The sequence below is a fragment of the Pan paniscus genome, chromosome 7, assembly GCF_029289425.2.
Source record: "Pan paniscus chromosome 7, NHGRI_mPanPan1-v2.0_pri, whole genome shotgun sequence".
NCBI classification, from domain to species: Eukaryota; Metazoa; Chordata; class Mammalia; order Primates; family Hominidae; genus Pan; species Pan paniscus.
The window spans coordinates 23030134-23054737 of record NC_073256.2 but is presented as its reverse complement, the minus strand read 5'-3'; the positions used below and the strand labels follow the sequence as shown (position 1 = coordinate 23054737).

General features: G+C 51.2%; 2 protein-coding genes across 33 annotated transcripts in view; one reads left to right on the top strand and one right to left on the bottom strand.

Annotated features, from left to right (window-relative positions):
• Window positions 1–24604, top strand: part of LOC117977895 (uncharacterized) — a 196460-nt gene that overhangs the window by 49251 nt on the left and 122605 nt on the right. For 3 of the 32 annotated variants that reach the window (XR_008623071.2, XR_008623069.2, XR_008623072.2), the window contains exons 1-3: window positions 16002–16977; window positions 17431–17778; window positions 24015–24153. The exons of 4 other annotated variants lie outside the window; for them this stretch is intronic. Coding sequence is in view for 5 of the 28 variants with exons in the window: in XM_063607050.1 (XP_063463120.1) it covers window positions 17769–17778; window positions 24041–24153 (123 nt within the window). In the remaining 23 variants the exon portion in view is untranslated. 25 more of the 32 variants (XR_008623066.2, XR_010113086.1, XR_010113087.1 and 22 more) reach the window with 22 other exon arrangements.
• Window positions 1954–15621, bottom strand: LOC100988971 (protein-lysine N-methyltransferase EEF2KMT-like). The gene is given in 9 exon segments (XM_055107320.2): window positions 1954–3469; window positions 6897–7046; window positions 7874–8139; window positions 8299–8432; window positions 9667–9768; window positions 11350–11413; window positions 11415–11428; window positions 13292–13354; window positions 15518–15621. Coding segments are annotated over 9 exon segments (990 nt in total). The 5' UTR covers window positions 15614–15621; the 3' UTR covers window positions 1954–3368.

Sequence of the window (24604 nt, the reverse complement as noted above, 5' to 3'; positions counted from 1 at the left end):
GTGGTTACGTAGAAAAAGTGTCAACTTACATTTTCAGATGTCCCAGACAGGCCGTGTGGCTGCTTGGCCAGCTTAAGCCACTTGTGGTTGGGGCTGTCGGGGGCCTTATCCAATTTTCACTCCCCTCGGGGGATGTTGCCTCACTGTGCTGGAAGGATTTGTGTTCCCAGGGCAGAGACCAGCGCTCTGACCCACCCCTCTTGCCTAGCAGGGTCGGTGGACCTGGGTGTCTATCTGGACAAGTCCTCCAGTGGCCTGGACCTGCCTATGAAGGTGGTGGACATGTTCAGGTGCTGTTTGCCTGCGTGTGCCGTGAACTTCAAGTGGTAGGAGCAGAACCCGAATCTTTCTGGGGATAGCTTCACAGATCCACCACTGCGGGGGAGCAGTGCAGAGTGAGCTGCCCACAGTGAGGCCCTGCCCCTCGGTCAGTCCAGCACACACTGGAGGCCATGACGAGGAGCCCTGCGGTTACTGTGTCTGGGCTGAGCCTCACTGAAGTAGTTGCTTCCATTTAGAGCTCATGTTATATTTAGGTTGGCATAAAAGTAAACACGGTTTTTGCCATTAAAAATGGCAATTACTTTTGCAGCAACCCAATATGAAAAAAAAAAGCACCTTAAATACCAGAACTCCACTAGGGGCTTTTGCTCCCAGAGTAGAATTGGCGGGAATTGCCTGCAGGCTTACATGGTTTTCTTTCTTTCTTTCTCTCCCACCATGTCCCTTTTGGCCAAGCTCACGTGCTGGGCTTGAATCAGTTAAATGAGTGTCATGCTGTGGCCTGACTCCACCCAGCATAGACGGGTGTTTGGAAGGGTGGAGTTAGAGGAGATTCTAGAAGCAGTAGCCCCAGCAAATGTTGAGCCCTTGGCCCCTGCTCAGGAGCCGGCCCCTGGATGGGATTCAGGGATGCGAGCCCCTCGTGTGAGCTGAGCTCAGGGAATGTCGGGATCAAATCTGGTGTCCTAGAAAAGTCATCTTTTATGTGCTGAGCCAGTCCCCAGGGGGTTGCCTTTACTTGTTCCATGGCCATGGAATTAAGAAAAACATGCAAAAATAATTCTTCAGTCCTTGAAGAGCATCCAGCACAGAAGGTACAAACCTTCCTTAAGGCTCCCTCCTCAAATCAGTTTGTCCATTTTGATGTGCACCCCCCCAGGCTTTTATACTCTTCAGATGCCAAATCTAAGAACCACCTCCCAGAAACCACACACCCTGTTCCAACCCCCAGCCTGGTTTGAGCGTGGGGTGGGTGGGAGTCCAGCTGGGCACCCCAGGGGTCTGGTGTCTTCTCCAGGAAGCTCTCGGGCTCCCTTTGTTCTCTCTGCAGTTTACATGAGCTGGTGAAACATGAAGAAAATGGTCTGGTCTTTGAGGACTCAGAGGAACTGGCAGCTTAGCTGCAGGTAGCCATGTCTGCCACCACGCCAGGGTGGGCAGGGTTCTGGAGACTGGCACCGAGCCACGCTCCCTGATCCCTGCTTCACACAGCCAGGGTGGGACCATGCGGGGTCTGGTGGAAAAGCTAGGGAGGGAGCAGAAGTCACAGAGGCTTCCTACTCTGCTGTCCCATTTCGGTACAGTAGGCTTGGGAAAGTTAGGACACAACCCCACCTGCCCTCTGGATTTATGGAGCTGACACTCCACAAATGATGCTGGAGCCGGGTGGGCCGGGCTGCAGTTTAGGAAGTGATCGGATCAGGTAGGTGCGTGGGCAAAGGGAACTTCTGGGACAAGCCTTGAAAGGTGGGTGGAATTCTGCAAAGCTTACTTGTTTCTTATTGCAAAAAGTAATACATCATTCTTGACAACAGAATGATTGGGAGGATTTTCAGTAAAGGTCCAGGTCAGAAGTCATTTAGACTGGGTCCCCCAGTCTCTGTCAGAACCATGGTACTCTGTTGTGGTGCGAAAGTAGCCACAGATCATCTGTAGAATAAGGGGTGTGGCTTTGTTCCAACAAAGCTTTATTTACAAACACAGGCTGTGGGCTGGGTTTGGCCTGCAGGCTGTAGTTTGTGATCCTTGATTCAGACAGTTTAGCAAGGCTGTAAAGAACACCCACACCCCCTTGTTACCCACAGATGGGTGGGACTGTGTTGGCCAGAGGCTGAGAGGACGGTGCTCACAGGGGAACGTACAGCATGTGGAGGCCGGAAGGTGCTCCAGCGCACCAAGTGTGGGAAAGTGGGACATACGGGGAAGTTTCCAGAAAGCATGATATCAAGTTGGAGGCGGAGCGCTGCTGGGGTGTGAAGGGTCTCAAGTCCAAGTGAGGGAGTTAGGGACTTGGGAGGGGTTGTTGTTGGGTCGGGGAGCTGGGGTCATCCAGGTGGTGACCTGGGATGGGGTGGGGACAGGCAATGAGGTAAGCTCTGCTCTTTAGTATTTTGCAGATGCCTTTCTCAAACTTTCCTGATCCTGCAGGCAAGCTAAACCAGTTCTGGAAGAACCTGTGGGAGTCTCAGCAGCTCTGATGGGATGAGAGCTGGGTGCAGACTGTGCTCCCTTTGGTTATGGACACATAACTCCTGGGCCAGAGGCTAAAACCCCAGGGCCCCTGCTGTCCTTCCCACAGCTTCTTCTTGGAGTCTCAGGGCAAACCCTTTCGAGCAGCGCCTCCCAGTGGCCAGAAGCTGAAATGACGGCAGTGGTGCCACCTGGTGAATGACCCGGGAAGCTGTGGTTGGCCCTGATTTCTTCTTTGGAGTCTCCGAAACGCTTCCTGTCTTCTGTTCTTCACGCCCCATGCCCCTGCTAGCATATTACTGTTCTGTGACTTCCCTGTGACCTCTGCAGTACTCCCAATCCTGCATTTGGTCTCCAGGTGTCACCTTTCTTCCATGTTCCTAACACTTTGATTCCTGTCTTGAAAAAAGCACCTGCTGCACCATAAGCCCAGGGATGTGGCAGCTGCAGCGGGCTTAGATTTGTGAGGAACCGAGTGTGTCCGGGGATGTGGCAACTGCAGCGGGCTTGGCTTTGTGAGGAATCGAATGTGTCCAGGGATGTGGCAGCTGCAGCAGGCTTGGTTTTATGAGGAACCGAGTGTGTCCACGTGGGGGAACGTCATAGTTGATACACACGTTTTTATTTGCACAAAGAAAATGCTATTTTTGGAGCCAGAATTTTCATGTCTGATTTATGGTGATTTTCTTAAGAACCAGAACTGCTGGCAGAAACGGGGCACCCACACGCTTAGATAGCCGATGTCTTATTAGAGGGCAGTTTGTGGTTCCTGATTTGGAATTTAACATTCTCCAAACATTCCAGTCCAATGAAAGTTTTATCCCCTTTCTCATATAAAAATTCTTCCCACGAGAGTGACTTGATTCTCACAATCCCGTTGGAGTCGTGTGTGAGTCCTACAGTGTGAGGTTCAGCATTGCCATCTCCAAGTGCTCTCCGTAGGGAAACAGTTTCTGGTCATGATGAGCTTCCGCTTCCCATCTGATCCCAGCCCAGCCTGGAAACAGAGCACGTGTTTGAGGATGGCGGTGTTTGGGGACAGGACATGTGCGTTTTGTGTGGGGCTGCTAGGACAGGCCTGGCAGGGTGGGGGGTGTCTAAGTCAGTTTACTTGCTTCACAGGTTCCCAGGCCCACCCACGTACCTAGAATTGGCCTCCAGGATGGGACCGGAAATCTGGTTTTGCATAGAAATGGCTAGCAGCAGGCACCATGCCGCTATCCACTCTCTGCCCACGTCTGCCCCAGCACTTGGCACAGCAGGACCGAAGCAGAGATCTGAACCCACATCTACCTGGCTGCTCAGTCAACTCACTCTTCACAAAGCTTAGAAAGTGGCCGGGCACACTGGCTCATGCCTGTAATCCCAACACTTTTGGAGGCCAACGCCGGCGGATCACTTGAGGTCAGGTGTTCGAGACCAGCCTGGCCAACATGGTGAAACCCCATCTCTACAAAAATACAAAAATTAGCCAGGCACGATGGCGGGTGCCTGTAATCCCAGCTACTTGGGAGGCTGAGGCGGGAGGATTGTTTGAACCCAGGAGGCGGAGGTTGCAGTGAGCCGAGATTGTGCCACTGCATTCCAGCCTGAGTGACAGAGTGAGACTCCATCTCAAAACACACACACACACACAGACACACACACACACACACACACACACACACACACACACACACACACACACACACAAAAGCTTAGAAGGGGCTGATGTTCTCATAAGCACAGGTGTCTGAAGAGCCATTAGCCAGAATGATTCTTTTTTTTTTTTTTTTTTTTTTGTCTGAGATACGATCTTGTTATGTCACCCAGACTGGAGTGCAGTGGCACAGTCATTGCTCACCACAGCCTCAACTCCTGGGCTCTAGCAATCCTCCCACTTCCTGAGTAGCTGGGATGACAGGTGCATGCTACCATACCAGTATTTTTTTTTATTTTGTAGAGATGGGGTCCTGAACGCATGGCCTCAAGTGATGCTCCTTCCTCAGCCTCTTTTATTATTATTTTTTAGATTGAGTTTTACGCTGTTCCCCAGGCTGGAGTGCAGTGGCGCAATCTCAGCTCACTTCAACGCCTCCCAGGTTCAAGTGATTCTCCTGCCTCAGCCTCCCGAGTAGCTGGGATTATAGGTGTGCACCACCACGCCTGGCTAATTTTTGTGTTTTCAGTAGAGGTGGGGTTTCACCGAGTTGGCCAGGCTGGTCTTGAACTCTTGACCTCAGGTGATCTGCTCACCTCTGCCTCCCAAAGCCTCAGCCTCTTACAGGGTTGGGATTAGAGGCATGAGACACTGTGACCTGGGATGATTTTCAATCACGGTTTTTTGTTACGAGTGGAAAATGCGTATTTATAAAAATGAAGTAGTATAGACATGAACGTGTAGCAATCTCTATAATCCTGCCATCCAAGGATGGCACCTGTTAACGTGTATATCAGGCATGTCCAATCTTTTGGCCTACCTGCGCTACATTGGAAGAAGAAGAATCGCCTTGGGCCACCCATAAAATACAGTAAAGCTAGCAATAACTGATGAGCTAAAAGAAAAAAAATCACAAAAAATCCTCATATTGTTTTAAGAAAGTTTACAGATTTGTTTTGGGCCACAGGTTGGACAAGCCTGCTATATATATGTTCTAGGTTTTCCCCTATAGGTATACCTATGTGAAAATGATTATTTTGATACATTTTTTTTTTTAGATGAAGTCATGCTATGTTGCTCAAGGTGGCCACAAACTCCTGGGCTTAAGTCATCCTCCCGCCTCAGCCTCCTGAGTAGTTGGAATATAGGTACTCATTACCACGTGTGGGTGATTATTATTAGTTTTTAAACAAAAATGGGGCTGGGCGCAGTAGCTCAAGCCCGTATTCCTACCACTTTGGGAGGCTGAGGCAGCAGATCACTTGAGGTCAGGAGTTCAAGATCAGCCTGACCAACATGGAGAAACCTCGACTCTACAAAAAATACAAAAATTAGCCAGGCGTGGTAGCACGCACCTGTAGTCCCAGCTACTCAGGAGGCTGAGATGGGAGGATAGCTTGAACCTGGGAGGTGGGAGGTTGCAGTGGGCCGAGATGGCTCCACTGCACTCCAGCCTGGGCAATACAAAGCCAGACTCTGTCTCAAAAAAAAAATAAAAATAAAAAATAAAAAATAAAGGTTGGTGGGGGCTTATACTATGTGTTCTGCTTGGCACTGTTTTTTTTCACTTAAAAGATATTGCAGGTTTTTTTTCACGTAAGTATCTGAAAAAAGACTTCCTTTTTTTTTTTGCTTTTTTGAGACAGGGTCTCGCTCTGTTGCCCACGCTGGTGTGCAGTGGTGAGATCAGGGCTCACTGCAGCCTCCACCTCATGGGCTCAAGCCATCCTCCCACCTCAGCCTCCCGAGTAGCTGGGACTACAGGCGTGTGCAACCACATCTGGCTAGTTTCTGTATGTTTTGTGAAGATGGGGTCCCACTATGTGGCCCAGGTTGGTCTTGAACACCTGGGGTCAAGTAGTCCTCCTGCCTTAGCCTCCTAAAGTGCTGGGATGACAGGTCTGAGCCCCGCGCCCAGCCAGCCTCCTGTGTTAGGTTGTGCGGGACTCTGTCGTGGAACCCAGTATGCCTTCGTGTGTTGGCTTGTTTGTTGACTCTGTAGTTCACGGGCTGCCCCACATGGACAGGCACTGGGTCGTCCGTGTGTCTGTGTGCAGGCAGAGGCTGCTGCGGGTGCATCTGTGCACATGGCTGCCAGGAGGGGCTGTGCTCAGGGGGAGCTGGGGCAGAGGCTGGTGGCAATGGGGGGCTTGGGTGTAGTGTAGAGGCACGAGAGCCACGTGGTCTGGGTGCAGTCTGTGGGAGCTCGGGGGTCGCTTGGCCTCTGTGTGTCCTAGTGTTTTTGTCGGTGAGATGGGACAATGACAGCACACCTTCACAGGTGCCGGGGGCTGACCAATGTCAGGTCTCAGGACAGTGGCTGGCCCATTAGGGGGCCCGTTCCCCTTCTCTATAGTCACCCTGCTCGTCTTCCATCAACTAGGTGCTCAGGACAGTGGCGTGGAGGATCCGCCTGTACAGCCTGTGCTCCAGCATCCTGCAGGCCACAGCTGTGTCCAGCCCTGACCCCAACTGCCCCTCCCGCCACCTCCATTTTACAGATGAGGAAACCGAGGCCCAAGGGCTTAGAGAACCCTGCTCTGAAGCACATAGTAGGGCTGCTGGGCTCAGACCCTCCCTGCCTGTGCTGACCTGCCCTCCTCCTGCCGCAAGCCCCCAACGCCCCGAGCCCACCCTGCTCACCGGCCTCTGCCCGAGTTCCCCGTATGGTGTGGGAGTGTGGGGCATCCTAGCTTTTCCCCGGCACCCAGTTCTTTCACTTTCACTGGAGTCCTGCAGGGACAGCTCGGGGACCATGCAGGCCCGGGTGGGCGTCGGGGCTCACCTAGCTCCGTGGTGAACAGCTGGCACGTCTCTGGGTTGCGGACGGTAAAGGCCATGTAGACCTCAGGAGCCCGCTTGTGCTCTTGGCAGGCAGCCAGCCTCCGCAGAACCCCGACCAGTGACATGATGGCTTCTGGGCAATACAGCAAGTCTACGGTGAAAGCTTCAGGTTACTGAAAGGGACAAGTGGAAAGTTCCAGTTCATGCTGACCTCAGCAGCAGGGCGAGGCCAGAGAGGCAGCGGTCCTATGAGACTATTAGATGCCACTTGACCATTTGGGCCATTAGACGGAAAGGCAATTACTTGGGTGAAAAAGGAGAACCCTTAGTAGAGAAAGCTGCAAAAGACCAAAGCAAAAGAAAAAAATCTCCAGACTCACTGGTGTTCCTTAAAAAACCAGCTCTGGTTCTCGGCCTATCTAGGGGGCTGTGAATGACAGAAAGCCTGACCCTGCCATGAACTTCGTGTTTCAGGTGTCTGCCGATTGGTCTGCTGGCTTGCAGGGGTGGACCTGTGTCCCTGGCCACCGCTGGACCTGTGGGTTTCAGGGCTGGGACCCAGGACCACAGGCAGAGCTCTGTTCCACCAGAGAGGGGACCGAGTGTGCTGGCAGGGGTGAGGGGTTTTCGGTGGCCCAGCCAAACACCACCTTCTCTCAAGGGCCCTGGCCTCATCCCAGAACTGGTTGTTTTCCTCCTGTGGTCTCTGAAGGACACAGGGCATGGCTCTGGGACACAGCCATGTGGTGACGACTGTAACGGGAGTATGCCTGTCTCCAACAAGAGGGCTGTGGCTTGAAGGTCACCTTAAGAGGCACCCCTGTCCTTTGATGCCACCCTGGAGGCCCAGAGTAACTCTTCTGGAAGCCCCATCATGTCCATGCCCGACAGGGTCCATTGTTCCCTTTTCCCAGAGCCAAGAGCTGGGTAGAGCTGCAAGGACACCGCCTGCACAGGATGCCCGGGGCTGGGCATTACCTGCTGCAATGACAACATCTGGCTGGAAGGCAGAGAGCTGATGGACCGTCGCTACGTCCCAGTCCAGCTGGGCCACTGTCACCCTGGGGCTGTCTAAGTTGGCAGTGATGTCTGCCTCTAATGAGAGGCCATTGAGAAGGACATTCCCTCGGAGCTGCTCGAGGAGCCGGCTGTGACAGTCGCTGAAGATGTATGCCCGGGGGTGGCACATCTTGCAGACGGACAGGCCTGTAAGGCCGGCGCCACTGCCAAGCTCTAGGACAGTCCTGGCGGGAGGAAAGGGGACCGTGTCTTCGACTGCACCAGGGTAAGCCTGCCTCGGTGCCCTGCCCTGTGCCCCGAGGTCACCTGTTAGTGAAGGCTGCCGGGTTCTCGATGACCCATTCTGCAAGGTAGACTGTGGCTGCCCTGTGCCCCGAGGTCACCTGTTAGTGAAGGCTACCGGGTTTTCGATGGCCCGTTCTGCAAGGTAGAGGGCGGCATCCCATGTGACCAGGCCTGTGGTACCGTGGGAGATGATGGCTGTGCTCTCGGAGAATGTGACCGACCCTTCCGAGGGCTGCACCAAGAGAGGGCGAGACAGTAAGTCCAGCAATCAGAAAACAAGTGGCTTAGAAGACAAGTAGCCATCCACCACATGGCTGAATAAAGCATGACAGGACCAATCGCCACTCAGCAATGAGAAGCAGCTAACTGTTGACATACCAACAGCTTGCACGGGCCTCAAGGGTGTCACGTGGCATGAAAGACACTCATCTCAGGCCACACAGGATTCTATTCATCGAACATTCCTGAGACAACGGAATTCTGGCGATGGAGCACAGGTCAGTGGTGGCCAGGGGCCAGGTGTGGCTATGAAGGGGTGGCTGCATCGTGATGATTCAATATGCTATGTTTTTCCTTTGTGGTTTTCTGTATCTATGTTTTATCTTATTTTTTTTTTGAGCTCTGTCATACAGGCTGGAGTCAGTGGCATGATCTTTGCTCACTGCAACCTCTGCCTCCTGGGTTCAAGCAATTCTCCAGCCTCAGCTGCCCAAGTAGCTGCAACTACAGGCATGTGCCACCATGTCCGGCTAATTTTTGTACTTTTTTTTGGGACAAAGATTCACTCTCATTGCTGAGGCCGGAGTGCAATAGCGCGATCTTGGCTCACTTCAATCTCCACCTCCCAGGTTCAAGAGATTCTCCTGTCTCAGCCTCCCGAGTAGCTGGGATTACAGGCGCCCACTACCACACCCCGCTAATTTTTGTATTTTTAGTAAAGATGGAGTTTCACCATCTTGGCCAAGCTGGTCTCAAACTCCTGACCTCAGGTGATTCCCCCCGCCTCAGCCTCCCAAAATGCTGGGATTATAGGCATGAGCCACCACGCCTGGCCTAATTTTTGTATTTTTAGTAGAGATAGGGTTTCATCATATTGGCCAGGCTGTTCTCGAACTGCTGACCTCAGATCCACCCGCCTTGGCCTCCAAAAGTGCTGGGATTATAGGCTTGAGCCACCATGTGCAGCCCTGTCAAATATTCTTTGAGGACTGGGCACCAGGTCCTTGTGAGGCAGGTAGTGTGTGTCACCTATTGGACAAATGCCCAACAACCCCACGAGACATGCTGTTGTTGTTGAAGTGCTTGATTTACAGACAGGGAAACTGAGGCTAAAGAAGGTTAATGGACCTCATGTCTAAGACTGCAGAATGGGTGAGTCAGGATTTGAACCCACACCCACGTTTTCACTTTGTCTGTGCAGGAAGAGTATCTGGGCTGTGAGGGGGAGGAGGGTGCCCTTCTCATACCAGCAAATAGCTCCAGTGGCCCAGGGTGCACTCCTTGGCCATCAGGGTCTCCACCAGCGCCTCGTACAGCTCGTCCAAAGGCTCCGTGTGGACAGCCTCGTGCTGCGGGCAAAGAGAGTGAGAGCTTGTTTGCTTTCGTTCTAATCTGTAAAAATGGCCAGATGATTTTCACCAAGTTTAGAGGGGAGATTTGGGATGGAATGGTGTAACACCGGACAGCTGGCGCATAAAATATTCACTTCGTTGGGCGTGGTGGTGTGTGCCGAATAGTCCCAGCTAATCTAGAGGCTGACATGGGAGGACTGCTTGAGCCCAGGAGTTCGAGGACAGCCTGGGCAAGAGACCTTGTCTCTAAAAAAAATTTTCACTTGGTAGGGCAACCTGGAAGGGAGGGCCTTCAACAAGAGGTGTTGAGAGGGTAGGGTTAGGTGTAGTCTAGGGCAGGAGACAAGGATTCCGTGAGAGCTGCCACGTGACCATGACAGAGAGCTCTGTGTTTAGATCAAACACAGAGAGGAGGAAAACAAAAGGTGCTTTTAAGTGAGCCCAGGCAGAACTGTGAGGGCGGCCCATGCTGCAGGCTGTGGCTGTCAGCAGGCTGCTTTTCCACAGCTGGTCCCATCCTAGGATTCACAGGGCAGCAGCAGGGTACACTGGGTGACTGCTGCCCTCTCGTGATGGCACAGGGCAGACCTGCTGGAGACTACAGATGCACCCTTTTGGGGAGGACTAGGGAGAAAGCAGGTATTGGAGAAGCAGGGGATTGTTTATTTGCTAAAAGTGTGGCCCTTTCACTCAGCAGGTCTGCTACTGCCTACTAAGGAAAGGCCTCTCGACATCCTCATGTCAAACCCTGCATGTTCGGGCCCATCTTTAAAATCCATCCTAGGCCAGGTGTGGTGGCTCATTCCTGTAATCCCAGCATTTTGGGAGGCTGAGGCAGGCGGATCACCTGAGGTCAGGAGTTCGAGACCAGCCTGGCCAACATGGTGAAACTCTGTCTCTACTAAAAATACAAAAATTAGCCAGGCATGGTGGCATGTGCCTGTAGTCCCAGCTTCTTAGGCACGAGAGTTGCTTGAACCCAGGAGGTAGAGGTTTCAGTGAGCCGAGATTGTGCCACGGTAATCCAGCCTGGGCACCACGGTGAGACTGTCTCAAAAAAGTAAATAAATAAGTAAAAAATAAAATCCATCCTGTATCAGTCAGGAAAGAGCTCATTCCAGCAGGATCAATGCAGAGAATTCACCAGAGGAACTAGTTCCAAAGGTATGGCAAGAGCTAAATTTTCCAACAGGGGCCCATGGGGCAACCCAGAGACAGACAAGAGCAGGAAACTCCAAACCCTTCGGTGGGCAGGACAGAGGGTGTGAGTGAGGGTTCCAGTGCTGTGGGCTGGACCAGCCTGGTAGGAATGAGAATCCATATGCTAGGAGATGGGGCCCCAGAGAAGCAGCTGCTGTGGAAACCCCAGGAGGCAGAGTGAGGGAGAGACGCTGGCCTCCCCTTCTTCCCGCCCTGCACTGTCTCCCATGGGTCACACTCATCTGCAGCCAGTTGCCTGGGGAGGCCCCTGCCATGCTGGGGTTTGCAAAGCAGGCCCAGGGCCTGGGAAGGATGGGGGCTCCAGAACGCAGGTGGCTATGCTGTCCGGCTACTGGGTGGACACTGCCCATTACTGACCTTTTTGATGAGTTCTGAGGGAAAGCACCGGGCATACTTGACTGACGGCGGGTGCTTCACACACAGGATGCCTCACAGTCTACGGCAAAGAACAGAACGTTGGTTGCTCGAGAGCCAATACAGCAGAGGGCAAACTCCAGGCTAGCCGATCCCTCAGCAAAGATGTAGATGGACACGGCGTTCTGGCCCCAAGCATCTGCAGTTTGTCTTAAGATATAAGTCATTTCCTAAAGATGCTTCCACTGCAGTGGCACAGGCTATGGCAGCATTTCTAATGCCCATTCTGAGCAGGAACACAGGGCATGTGGGCCCAAACAACCTCCCTCCCAGGGGAGCCAGTGTGAACCAGGGCTTGCAGTAAGGACAGTCGCCAACTATCTGGCTCTATGGAAGAGGCGGGAAGGCCCACTCGGCAACTGCTCTCTTGGAGCGTGTGTCCCTGGGGACAGGATGGAGGGGAGGGGACACTCAGGGTGACACTCCAGCTAAAGCTGAGAGAAGCCAAGTGCAGGATGAGCAAGTTCCAGGCAGTGGGAACAGTCTGTGCAAGCTCTGAGGTGGCCACGGGCTGGCACTTGGAAAGGAGGGCAGAGGGACTGGTGCAGCAGGAGTGGGGACGGTGGGAAAACAAGAGCCTGGAAGGAGAGGGAGGAGACAGTCCGCAGCGCCTGCTGGCTGGGAGGGATGCAGATTCTGCCCAAGGGCAGCAAAGTACCCCACGCAATACACAGGCTCTTCATGCTGGTGCTGGTTTTTCATTTTTTCTGACACAGAGTCTCGCTCTGTTGCCCAGGCTGGAGTGCAGTGGCCTGATCGTGGCTCACCGCAGCCTCTGCCTCCTGGGTTCAAGCGATTCTTCTGCCTCAGCCTCCCGAGTACCTGGGAGTATAGGTGTGCACCACCACGCCCAGCTAATTTTTTTTATTTTTAGTAGAGATGGGTTTTTGCCATGTTGGCTAGGCTGGTCTTGAACTCCTGACCTTAGGTGATCCGTCCACCTCAGCCTCCCAATGTCCTGGGATTACAGGTGTGAGCCAGTGCACCCAGCCTTGTGCTGGGTTTTAAAGCAGCTCTCCCTACATCTCATGCTTCACCACCTACAAGAGTGAGGCTCAGGGGGAAACTCAGAGCAAGGTGCGAGATAACTTCAGGTATCTCCATGCTCGAAGCCCTGACCTACTGTATTGCCCTGAAAGTCTTCCCTGCTGTGGCTGCATCTTTTCCACGTGGATAATCTTGGTTCACCTCTAGAACAGGAATTCTTCACCGGGGCTCCTAGGATGGGCCGGGTGGGTGGGGGTGGAGGATGTCTGCCTCCCCTGAGTTTGTATGGAAAGTGTATTCTGGTGCACTTCTTTCTGGGAGGGAGTCTATTGGTTTGTCTTTTCAGAAGGGCCCATGGCCCTTTGAAGGTGAAGACCCAGGATGCAGGGTGATCTGCACTTGGCCCTCAAGGCCAAGGTCAGCCTGTGGCTGGGCCGGGTGGTGATCCTGGCTCTCACTTGCATGCAGATGCACTTGAGTCCAAACCCCACCCTGGGCAAAGCAGGGGCCCATTTAGGTCTAGAAGAGACAGGAGTGGGCGGGACAGGCCTCATGAATGCAAAAAAGAAAGTCTCTGAGCATCTACCAAATGCTAGAAGCTGTTTTGCACCTGTCATCTCTCTTTTTGCTGTGGATGGTTTAAAAAACATTCCGTAGATTTCCCCCCTCTTGCAGATTTTTGTATATTCTGATGTCTTTGTCTAAGTCATAGATAGAAAACGAAAGCTTAGGAGCTGTCGGAGGTGCTGACACCCTCCTGAAGTGCTGACTCAATGGTTTTGTTCTTTGAAGAGGGCTGTTTTTAAAGGGTACAAGCACACCTGTGCTGCTTCTCTCAGGTCTTCCGGAGAGCTTCAGGAGGCAGGGTCATGAGTCCCAGGGACTCTGGGATTCTTACCTTCTGCAAAATATCCCGCAGCAGCTCAGAATCTGATGAGTCTCTTAACTTTGCCTCTAAGCTCTGTGTGGACGGGAGAGAGAGAAATCTCAAGGGCCCATTCACAGGAACATTAAACACGCAATAGAGTGTGTTGGCAAAGCTCTATGTGATCCCTCCCTGGGGACGTGGAGCCAGTTGGAAGTGGAAGCCACAGCGGCTGAAAGCCTGACCTTCAGATGTCTCAGGATGCACCTGGATGAGTCACAGGAAGAAGGCTGACTCTTGGTCGCATTAGTCCTGGCTACTCAGCTGCCACCCAGGTCATGGGCCAGCTCCCTGGTTACACTGGTCAGCCAGGAATTACCAGGGCAGCCATGGCACCAAGGTTTGATGGGCTTGCCATCTGAGTTTAAGTGGAAATGCAGAATGTGCCCATACCAGCCTGGGTTACATTGTCCTCTTACAGGGGCCTCAAGCCCAGCAGCGAGCTTTGGCTCCCGAGTTAGGCAGACTGTCTCGGCTGGTATGTGACACATGGCAAGGCACTTCATTGCTTCAGAGCTTCTTCTATGCCATAAAAGGCCCTACAAGACCTGCTGCTAATCCCCCTCTCTGGCCTGTTGTCCCTCACCTCTGGCCCACCCTGCTCACTCCACTCCAGCCACACTGGCTGCCTTGCTATTGTTCCTCAACCACAACTGGCTTATTTCCACAACAGGGCCTTTGCATATCCTGTTCCCCAGACCCTTCCCATGGCTGGCTGCTTCACCACTCAGGCCCCAGTTCAAATGCCACCTCTTTGGGGAAGGCTTCCCTGATTCCCTGACTTTGGTGACACTTCTCCCCAGTTGCTCCATTCACCATTTCCCTGTTTTCTTGGCTTTAAAGCCACTCTCATCTGGTCTTTTCTTGTTTATTCATTTATTTGTTTAGTCTCTGGCTCTCCCATGCAAGCAGAGCCTCATCTATCATGGGTACTGCTGAGCCATGGTGCCTGGCTCACGGAAGGCATTTATTAAACATTTTGAGACTGAATAAAACACTAGCTAACACCGACATGCATTTACCATGAGCCAGGCACTGATCCACAGGCTTTTGTACTCAACGCTGACAACAACCCTAAGAGGTAGGTATCATTATATCCCCCATTTTATTAATAAGAAAACAATAGCACAGAGAGATGCAGTCACTTGCCCAAGGTCACACAGGGCCAGGGGTTGGGCCAGGATTCGAAGCAGGCAGGCTGTCTCCTGGGTCTGAACTCTCAACTACTTCACCATAATCAAACAATCCCTCTGGTCAAATGTGAGTGATAGTAATAGTACCCACCTCGTGGGTGTTGAGGGTGAGCACAAGTTAGCATTCAGTGTGGGCATGTGAACAATTATAGTCAATATTGAATGGAGACCTATGATGCTTTTATGAAGGTTTCTATTTTGGGTTAAAAATGCACAAATTTCTCCTGACTGGAAATGATCTCTGAGTGCTAAATATTTCATGTCAATGGAATAACGCAAATGATTAAGCAACACCCCATAAAATGGGGCAGACCCAGGGAGGAATATATATCCAAACTGACTCATCCCAGTGAGCTCACTGCACATGAATTCCAAATGGGGCGGGGTGCATTAAGCCCCTCTGCTGGCAGAAGGGAGGCTGCTGCCTGCCATGTGCCTGTGCTGAGAATGGCAGGTCCCCAGGGAGAGGAGAGGCCACCACCTTCTCTGTCTCTTCCATCACAGGCGTGAAAGCCTCAGCGCATGAGCCGATTGTGTGCAGTGCTCGACATACAGATGAGAACACTGAAGCACGAGGGACAGCCTGTGACCTGGTCACCGTGCTCAGGAGGAGGTGGTTACCCGCGGGCCTGAGGGCACTGACTTTTAAGAATGGGCGAGCGCAGCTGTGTCCCAGTGACCAGAACGATTACTGCCTTTAAAAAGTCGTGAAAATGATCGTGAACTGTACCCCACACCGAGCGCGCGTCTGCCCCCCAAGGCGGTGGAGACACCCCCAGCTTCCGCCGCCAGCTCGCGGGGCAGAAGGGGTGCGAGCGACTCTGGCCAGGCCCTAGGGACGGGGACCGGTTCTCGCGGTCCTGACCGGGGAGAACCCAGGAACTCACGTGGCCGGAGCGCCGGGGGTTTCAGCACGGAGACCCATCCCGTCTGCCCCTGGACTCCCGCGAGCCCCGCGGGCCTCTCCGCTCGCCCCGCGGGCCTCTCCGCTCGCCCCGCCGCCCACCTGCCAGGGGAAGGAGTGCAGTGTGCGCGCCGCCAGGAAGCGGCGCTCGAAACCCTGCAGCAAGAGTTTGGTCCCCGCGTTCTCCTCGGGCGCCATGACGTGGGTGGGGCCGCAGCGTTGCCGGGAGACCTGGAGGAAGCCGGGCCTGGACTGAAGAGGGGGCGGGCCGAGGGCAGTGCGCGGGGGCAGAGAGGGGGCGGGGCCTGGGGATAGGGTCAGGAGGTGCGTCCTGGGGTCGGACTCTAGGACGGGGCCAAGATGAGCGTTAGGGGGGCGGGGCCTGGGGTAGGGCCAGGATAAGCGACGTCGCGGCAGGTCCTGGGTAGAGTCCAGCTTGGCGGTTCCTGGGGCGTGGCCAGGAGAGGGCGATCCTGGAAGCTGGGCTTCCGAAGCGTCCAGGTTAGTGGCGTCCTGGAGGCGGTGCCTTGAGTGGGGGCAGGATAAGAGTCCTGGAGGCGGGCATTAGGGCGGGGATAAACGCCAATGGGTTCAGGAAGCGGGACTCAGAGCAGAGCCCAGGAGACAGGTCTTAGGGCGGGGCGAAGGCCAGACCCAGAGAAGGTCTCAGAAGGCGGGGCAGGGGCGGGGCGTTGACTATGTCGTAGCACTTGGCCAGGCGGTGCGTGGACTCTGGGAGGCGAAGCTTAGGACGGGCCCACGTGGGGAGGAGCCCAGGGTCCGGGAAGCGGGGACGAGTCCGGGCTGGGCTGCGCTCAGGAGGCGGGCCCTCGGAGGCGGAGCTTAGGGAGGGGCCGGTGTCGGGAGGGACCCAGGGACTGGGAGGCCGGTCGGGGCTGGGCTCAGGGGCCGAGACCTAGCTGGGCTTGGGGCGGGGCCGAGACGGAGCAAGGGGTCCAGGGTGTGGGAAACGGGGAGGGATTTGAGGAGGGGATCGGAATGTGGCTCAAGTTCGGGAGGCGTTACCTGCGGAGGGTTTGAGGCAGGCCCAGGAGCGAGCCCATGGTCTTCCGACGCGGGGCCGGGGGCGGGCCCCAGGATCTGGAGCTTCGGGCGGGGCCGAGTCCGGGTTTGGGGCCCGGGAGGCGGGGCCAGTTAGGGCGAGGGTCCCTGGGATCGTCGGGTCAGGCCTTGGGCTAACGTAGGCACTCTCGCAGTTCCTCCGCCTTCGGAAGGTCTTTTTAGCAGGGGCCTTACGGGTGCATGCTTCGGTCCTGGAGGCCTTATCCTAGCCTCCTCTCCATCAGCGCCACCCGTCTGGGGCCCGAAAGGAGGGGCTTTCCCTCTGTCCCCCAGCCTTTGGACTGTCACCAAACAAGCCATTTGTTCATCAAATACTTTTTAAGCGCCTACCATGTGCCTGACAAGGGAGATGTAATGGTGAGAAAAAGTAGGTGTGGTCCAGGCCCTTCAGAGGCTCAGGGGCTCGTGGAAGAAGTGGACATTGAAGTACTTATCACACAAATGAGGATAAAAGTACGATAGCGATATCTACCACGAAGGTGAGCAGACAGAGCTAGTGGGGCTTGCAGGAGGAGTTTTGATCTTGCAGGGACAGGAAGGAGGAGTTAGCTCCTGCGGGGTGGGATTGGGGATGGTGGTGATATAGACGTGGGGACAGAGTGGAAAACAACAAAAATATAATTATTTTAGTTCAAAGTTATTGTGTCTTGAGTTGAAAGGCAGGGCAGTTAGCAACACAGTTTAGATTTCAGTACTGCCCCTGAAATCTGAACTGTGTTCAAAGTCTAAAACGTTTACCTTAGCAAATTCCTCATAAAACTCCATTTGGAAGAGTCCCGAGAGCGAATTTGTTAAGTATACTTGCAACAGGTAGATGAGGAGACAGATAAAATCTTATTACCTCTTTCAGATGAGAGGCACTTGAGCCCTGCTCAGCTATGAGAATAAGAGAGGGGAATTAATTCTAATTGAATACACTTGTTCTCTTATAGCTGTTGTTCCACACCAGAACCAAATGAGCGCAAGATCTGACAAAGAAAAAAAAAGATTCATCTTTTATTCCTCCAAACACTTTCATTTAAATCAAGAGGATGAGATGTGGTTATTGCTGTGTTTTTAGACAGAATCAACGGTTTCTGGGTCTGAGATGTTGCATACACCCTCTCAGTCCCTGTATCCTGAGAGGGAGTCACCTGAGAATCCACAGCAAGTCCTAACCAGGGATGGGTCTGGGTGATTAAGGAAGATTGGCTTCAGAACTGGGCCAGGGGCACTGCTTTGCTTTTGCTGTTTTGATCAGCTCTCTGCCTGCAGGAGACAAGGAAAACCAATGGGAACAGGTTAGTTATACTCATAAATCCTGGGCTTATTTTATTAACTCACATAATAGCTATTAATTGTCTTTCCTCCAAGGAGCAAAAGGGCATATACGGTCAATGTCATAGTAAGTAACATTGTATTATGTTATACTAAAATATTAATAAATCTAGGTTGGTTCAGTCTTTCCTGAGTCCACAGATTGGAAGCAGATTGAGGAAGGACACTAGCGGACCACAGAGCTGAGCCATGCACACAGAAGAAATCTTTTTTTCTTTTTTTCTGGAGACGGAGTTTTGCTCTAGTTGTCCAGGCTGGAGTGCAATGGTGCGATCTCGGCTCACTGCAATCTCCACCTCCCAGGTTCAAGCGACTCTCCTGCCTCAGCCTCCCGAGTAGCTGGGATTACAAGCGTGAGCCACCCTGCCGGGCCACTTTTGTATTTTTAGTGGAGACAGGGTTTGAACACCTTGGCCAGGCTTGTCTCAAATTCCTGACCTCAGGTTATCCACCCGCCTCTGCCTCCCAAAGTGCTGGGATTACAGGCGTGACCCACCGCGCCTGGCCAGAAGAAATCTTTATCTTGGTGTGCAGTGTCTGGTGATGGACAAATGTCATCTCTCTTGGATCTGAATCTGGAAGGATCAAGGCACTGAAGGAATTTTTTTTTTTTTCAGACAGTCTCCCTCTGTTGCCAGGCTGGAGTGCAGTAGCACGATCTCAGCTCACGGCAACCTCTGTCTCCCGGGCTCAAGCGATTCTCCTGCCTCAGCCTCTCGAGTAGCTGGGACTACAGGCACGCGTCACCACACCCAGCTAATTTTTGTATTTTTAGTAGAGACAGGGTTTTACCATGTTGGCCAGGATGGTCTCAATCTCTTGACATCATGATCCACCTGCCTTGGACTCCAAAAGGGCTGGGATTACAGGTGTGAGCCACCATGCCCGGCCTCACTGAAGGCATTTTTTTAATGTCACGTGGCTCTCACAGGTGCGCTGTGTTCAGGAGCAAGTGAAGATTACGACTGACGCTTAAAAACAAACGTAAAATTCCAGGTAGTGTTGCTATGGGTAGCAGTATTAGGACAAACTGAGTGGTTTCAGTGGCAAGAGTGTGCGTGTACGTGCAAGAACTACAGTCAAGATTCAACTTCTGGCTTTGAGGGTCTCTTTAATAACAGTATCAACAACCTAAGGCAGTTTAACAGTATGGAATGGTTGCCTTTTAGAAGTTAAGCTATGAGCATGGAAGTTCAATCAGTACATTGAAGTTTTTCCTTTATCTCTCCTATGGTTAATGGTTTCTGCAGAAAAGGACCAATTGATTTCTTTCTAAAACGTTGCTTCAGGGTGTAGAGACCTTTATAGGTCATGTTTCAACTTACAGAACATTTTTATAGTTCAAATATAAATTAAGTTCAATATGGACTTTGTAACAGAATTTAAGGTTAAGTAAAATTTCCACTTTCCTTAGGCTGTTTGCAGTGCCCAGCAGGCCCCATGATATCGAGATGGAAGTTATGTTAAAGGAGGAGATTGGTCAGGGATGGGCAGAATAAGGAATATGGGCAGCTCAGGCTAATGATACAATGATTTTAATGTAGAAAGAGGGTCAGGCATGGGATAACGCCTGTAATCCCACTGCCTTTGGAGGCCAAGACAAGAGAATCGCTTGAGGTCAGACCAGCCTGGTCAACAGAGTGAGACCTAACCTGTACAAAAAAAAAACACGAAAAAACAAAAAAATTAGTTGGGCATGGTGGTGTGCGCCTGTAGTCTCAGCCACTTGGAAGGCTGAGGTCAGGGGATGCCTTGAGCCCAGGAGTTTGAGGCTGCAGTGAGCTATAATCACATAACTGTACTCCTGCCTGGGTGACAGGGTGAGGCCGTGACTCAAAAAAAAATTTAGTCAGGGAAAAAATTTGAAATCTAAATCCTCAGTACCGAGGAATGTGACCTTATTTGGAAATAGGGTCTTTCTAGATGTAATCAAGTAACGATGAGTCATCCTGGATTGGGGGCTGCTGGTGAGGGGGCAGATGCAATGACTGGTGTCCTTATAAAAGAAGAGAATGAGGGCCGGGCATGGTGGCTCATGCCTGTAATCTCAACACACTTTGGGAGGGTGAGGTGGCGGGATCAGTTGAAGTCTGGGGTTCGAGACCAGCCTGGGCAATAATAACAATAAAGCCATTTTAGATTCCAATCCTCTGAAAGAAAACTGTCCCTTAGTTAATGTCATGATTATTGGATCCATGAAGTCTTTGAAAATTTAAACTACAAGGACACTGCTCTCTGAGGTGGTGGAAAGAATACAAAGGATTTAAAGGTCTTTAAGAAAGAGAATGTAGAAAGCATACCCATTGGAAACAGCAGGATGATGATAATCGTACTGACAGCAATAATAAGCTCAAATATATAGAGCTTACTATGTATCATGAATTGTTCTGAATGCTTTATATATATATGTTACCTCGTTTACCCTCACGGCAGCCCAGTAAAGGCGCCATTCCCCATTTTACAGCTGGGGAAACTGAGTTACAGAGCTTTTCTGCACTGAGTCATCAGGAACAAATGCTAGATCAGGTAACTGAACCCAAGCAATCTAGTTCCAGAGCCAAATAGATGTATTTTTTATGGTATAAATACATATACATACACTTTTAGGGGAAGGGTGGGTGTAGGATGGGATGAGGATTCTGGGTAATTGCTTGGTAAATGGCAAATACCTTTCTTGTCTGTCCCTCTTTTCAAATGATAAAGTAATTTCAATTGCAACACTTTTTTTTTTTTTTTTTTTTTTTGAGACAAGGTCTAGCTGGAGTACAGTGATGCAGTCATAGCCCACTGCAGCCTCAAATTCCTGGGCTCAAGCGATCCACCCACATCAGCTTCCCAAGTAGTTGGGACTACAGGCCCACACTACTATGCCCAGCTAATTATTTTAATTTTTATAGATATGGCAGGTGGGGGTGGGGCTGTCTTGCTGTGTTGCCCAGGCTGGTCTCGAACTCTTGACCTCAAGTGAACCTCCTGCGTCAGCCCCACAAAGCTCTGGAATTATAGGTGTGAGCCACTGTGGCTGGCTACAATACTATTTATTTATATTTTAGACCAACAGATATTGTAGCATCTAAGAAATGTGATGCTCTCTGTACATTGAAGAGCTGGTCTAATATTTGGCCTGGGGCATACAGAAATTGCCTGTCTGCTCCGCTCTGGTTGAAGAAACCAGTCGGACTGTCTCTGAGGCTATGGAGCAGTCCATCAAGAATGAAAGCCCTCTGCCAGGCACGTTGGCTCACACCTGTAATACCAGCACTTTGGGAGGTCGAGGCAGGTGGATCACTTGAAGTCAGGAGTTCGACACCAGCATGGCCAACATGGTGAAACCCTGTCTCTACAAAAAATAGAAAAATTAGCTGGGCCTGGTGATGCGTGCCTGCAATCCCAGCTACTCAGGAGGCTGAGGCAGGAGAATCACTTGAACTTGGGAGGCAGAGGTTGCAGTGGGGAGCTGAGATCACATCACTGCATTCCAGCCTGGGTGACAGAGCGAGACTCTCAAAAAAAAAAAAAAAAAAAAAAAGAATGAATGTCTTCATGATGGCCTCAAGCACGTTGGTCCCTGAAGAGAGTCAAGGAAGGCCCACTTTACTCTGTACTGCAAAGCAGGCAGGTGGACAGGAATCTGAGAAGTGGATTCAGTGAGAGGCATTGACCCAAAGGATTTTCTGCCTAATGGTCGGTCCAGCAGAAGATTAAACTGAGCACATCATCCTGTTCCCTCAAACCATCTGGTTGGTCAGTGGGGAATGTTCTTGTCTCGTTAAATGTCCTCATGCTACTGTCAAGATATCCTGTTACAAAACATCATAAACCAGGTTTACAAATAGGTCAGGTGACTGTGGAATTTCTCCTTGGCAAGGCCTTAGCTATGGGATTGCGATTGGTGTGCAATAATCACAGTGTTCCAGGCCACTTGAGGGATAAAATATACCTTAGATGATAAACTGTTGTATTTTAATGTGAATATTTCCACCAACATTAAACACTAACCCCATGAGTTTTCTCATACCTGTTACACTCTGGAGTTGCAACAAGCTAACATGAACCAAGTTGCGAACATAATTATCGCATTTGGCTCCTATTCACAGCAAAGGTTCTTCAAGCTGTACCTGGGGCAGTCTTCCCTCACATGAGGTTTATAGCATCATTTATTTAATTATGTATTTATTTTTTGAGACGGTGTTTCGCTCTGTCGCCCAGGCTGGAGTGCAATGGTGCGATCTTGGCTCACTACAACCTCCGCCCCCCGGGGTTAAAGCGATTCTCCTGCCTCAGCCTCCCGAGTAGCTGGGATTATAGGCACCCGCCACCACACCCGACTAATTTTTGTATTTTCGGTAGAGGCGGGATTTCACCATGTTGACCGCGCTGGTCTCAAACTCCTGACTTCAGGTGATCCACCCACCTCAGCCTCCCAAAATGTTGGGATTACTGGCGTGAGCCACAGCGCCCGGCTATAGCATCATTTAAACTTTGTTTCTGCCATGAATTGTTAGTTGGTAGTTAACAAGATATAGACCACCTCATTTATGTCTCACAGTTAGCATTGGTTTTGTGTTTTCTTTAGGCTTGTTTTTTAATTGTTTTTAAAACTGTGAAACAATTTCTTGTTCTGTTGCTGAGGCCAGAGTGCAGTGACACAATCTTGGCTCACTGCAGCCTCAACCTCCTGGGCTCAAGCAATCCTCCCACTTTAGCCTCCTGAGTAGCTGGGACTACAAACATGAGCCACTACCGATGGCTAATTTTTAATTTTTAATTTTTTTTTTTTTTTGAAATGGAGTTTCTCTCTGTCGCCCAGCAGGTTGGAGTGCAGTGGCATAATCTCGGCTCACTGCAACCTCCACCTCTCGACTTCAAGCGATTCTTCTGCCTCAGGCTCGGCACCCACCACCATGCCTGGCTAATTTTAAAAAATATTTTTAGTAGTGACAGGGTTTCACCATGTTGGCCAGCCTGGTCTTGAACTCCTGACCTCAAGTGATCCACCTACCTCAGCCTCCCAAAGTGCTGGGATTACAGGCGTGAGCCACCACGCCAAGCCTAATTTTTAAATTTTTTGTAGAGACCAGGTTTTGCCATGTTGTCTAGGCTGGTCTTGAACTCCTGGGCTCAAGTGATCCTCCTGCCTTGGCCTCTCAAAATGCTGGGATTACAGGCATGGCTCTTATGTCTGGCCCTTAAAGCTGCTTTTTAATAACAGCTTTATTGAAAGATAATTTACGTACAATACAATTTACCCATTTAAAGTGTATCATTTGGCCGGGCATGGTAGCTCACACTTGTAATCCCAGTGCTTTGGGAGGCTGAAGTGGGAGGATCACTTGAACCCAAGAGTTTGAGATGAGCCCGAGCAACATGGCAAAACCCTGTCTCGACCAAAAATACAAAAAAATTAGCTGGGCATGGTGGTGTGTGTCTGTAGTCCCAGCTACTCAGGAGGCTGAAGTGGGAGGATGGTTTGAGCCTGGGAGGTGGAGGGTGCAGTGAGATGAGATTGCACCACTGCACTCCAGCCTGGGCAACAGAGCCAGACCCTGTCTCTAAATAAATAAATAAAGTGTATAATTGAGTGGTTTTTAATATATTCACAGAGTTCTGCAGCCATCATCACCATCAATTTTAGAAATTTTAATTACCCCAGAAGAAACCCTGTATCCATTAGCAGTCACCCCTTATTTCCCCCCGACTATCCCCACCCCTGGCTCCTGGCAACCATTAATCTACTTTCTGTTTCTTTGGATTTTCATATTCTGGGCATATATATATATATATATATATATATATATATATGTATGTAGAATCATCTAATATTTGTCTGGCTTCTCTCACTTAGCCTAATGGTTTCAAGGTGTATCCAGGTTGTAGCATGAATCAGCGCTTCATTCCATATTTTGGCTGATTAATGTTCCATCACACGGGTAGACTGTACTTGTTTGCCCATTCGTCTGTTGTTGATAGGCATTTGTGTTGTTGCCACCTTTTGACAATTATGAATAGTTTTGCTACGAGCATCTGTGTGTGTCTTTGTATGAAGAGGCTTGCATGTTTTTTGATATGGGCAAATGAGAACCAGCGGCAGGGGGCCTCTGTGGTGACATTTTTGGTGATCTTCGTGTACTCTGTATAATGATCATCCACTCAGGCTTGGGGGCAGCACTTAACCTTACATTTCTTTCTTTTTTTAAAGTTAGGGTCTCTCTCTCTGCCACCCAGGCCAGAGTGCAGTTGACACAGGGCAGGGGAGCCCCGAAGTGGAGCATAGTGTGTCCGGAACTGTTGGGTTCTTGGTCTCACTGACTTCAAGAAAGAAGCCGCGGACCCTCGCGGTGAGTGTCACAGTTCTTAAAGGCGGCATGTCCAGAGTTTGTTCCTTCTGATGCTCGGATGTGTTCAGAGTTTCTTCCTTCTGGTGGTTTTGTGGTCTCGCTGGCTTCAGGAGTGAAGCTGCAGACCTTCAAGGTGAGTGTTACAGCTCTTAAGGTGGCGCGTCTGGAGTTGTTTGTTACTCCCAGTGGGTTCATAGTCTCGCTGGCTTCAGGAGTGAAGCTGCAGACCTTCGAGGTGAGTGTTACAGCTCATAAAGGCAGTGTGGACCCAAAGAGTGAGCAGCAGCAAGATTTATTGCAAAGAGCAAAAGAACAAAGCTTCCACAGTGTGGAAAGGGACCCCAGTGGGTTGCCACTGCTGGCTGGGGCAGCCTGCTTTTATTCCCTTATCTCACCCCACCCACATCCTGCTGATTGGTCCATTTTACAGAGAGCGGATTGGTCTGTTTTA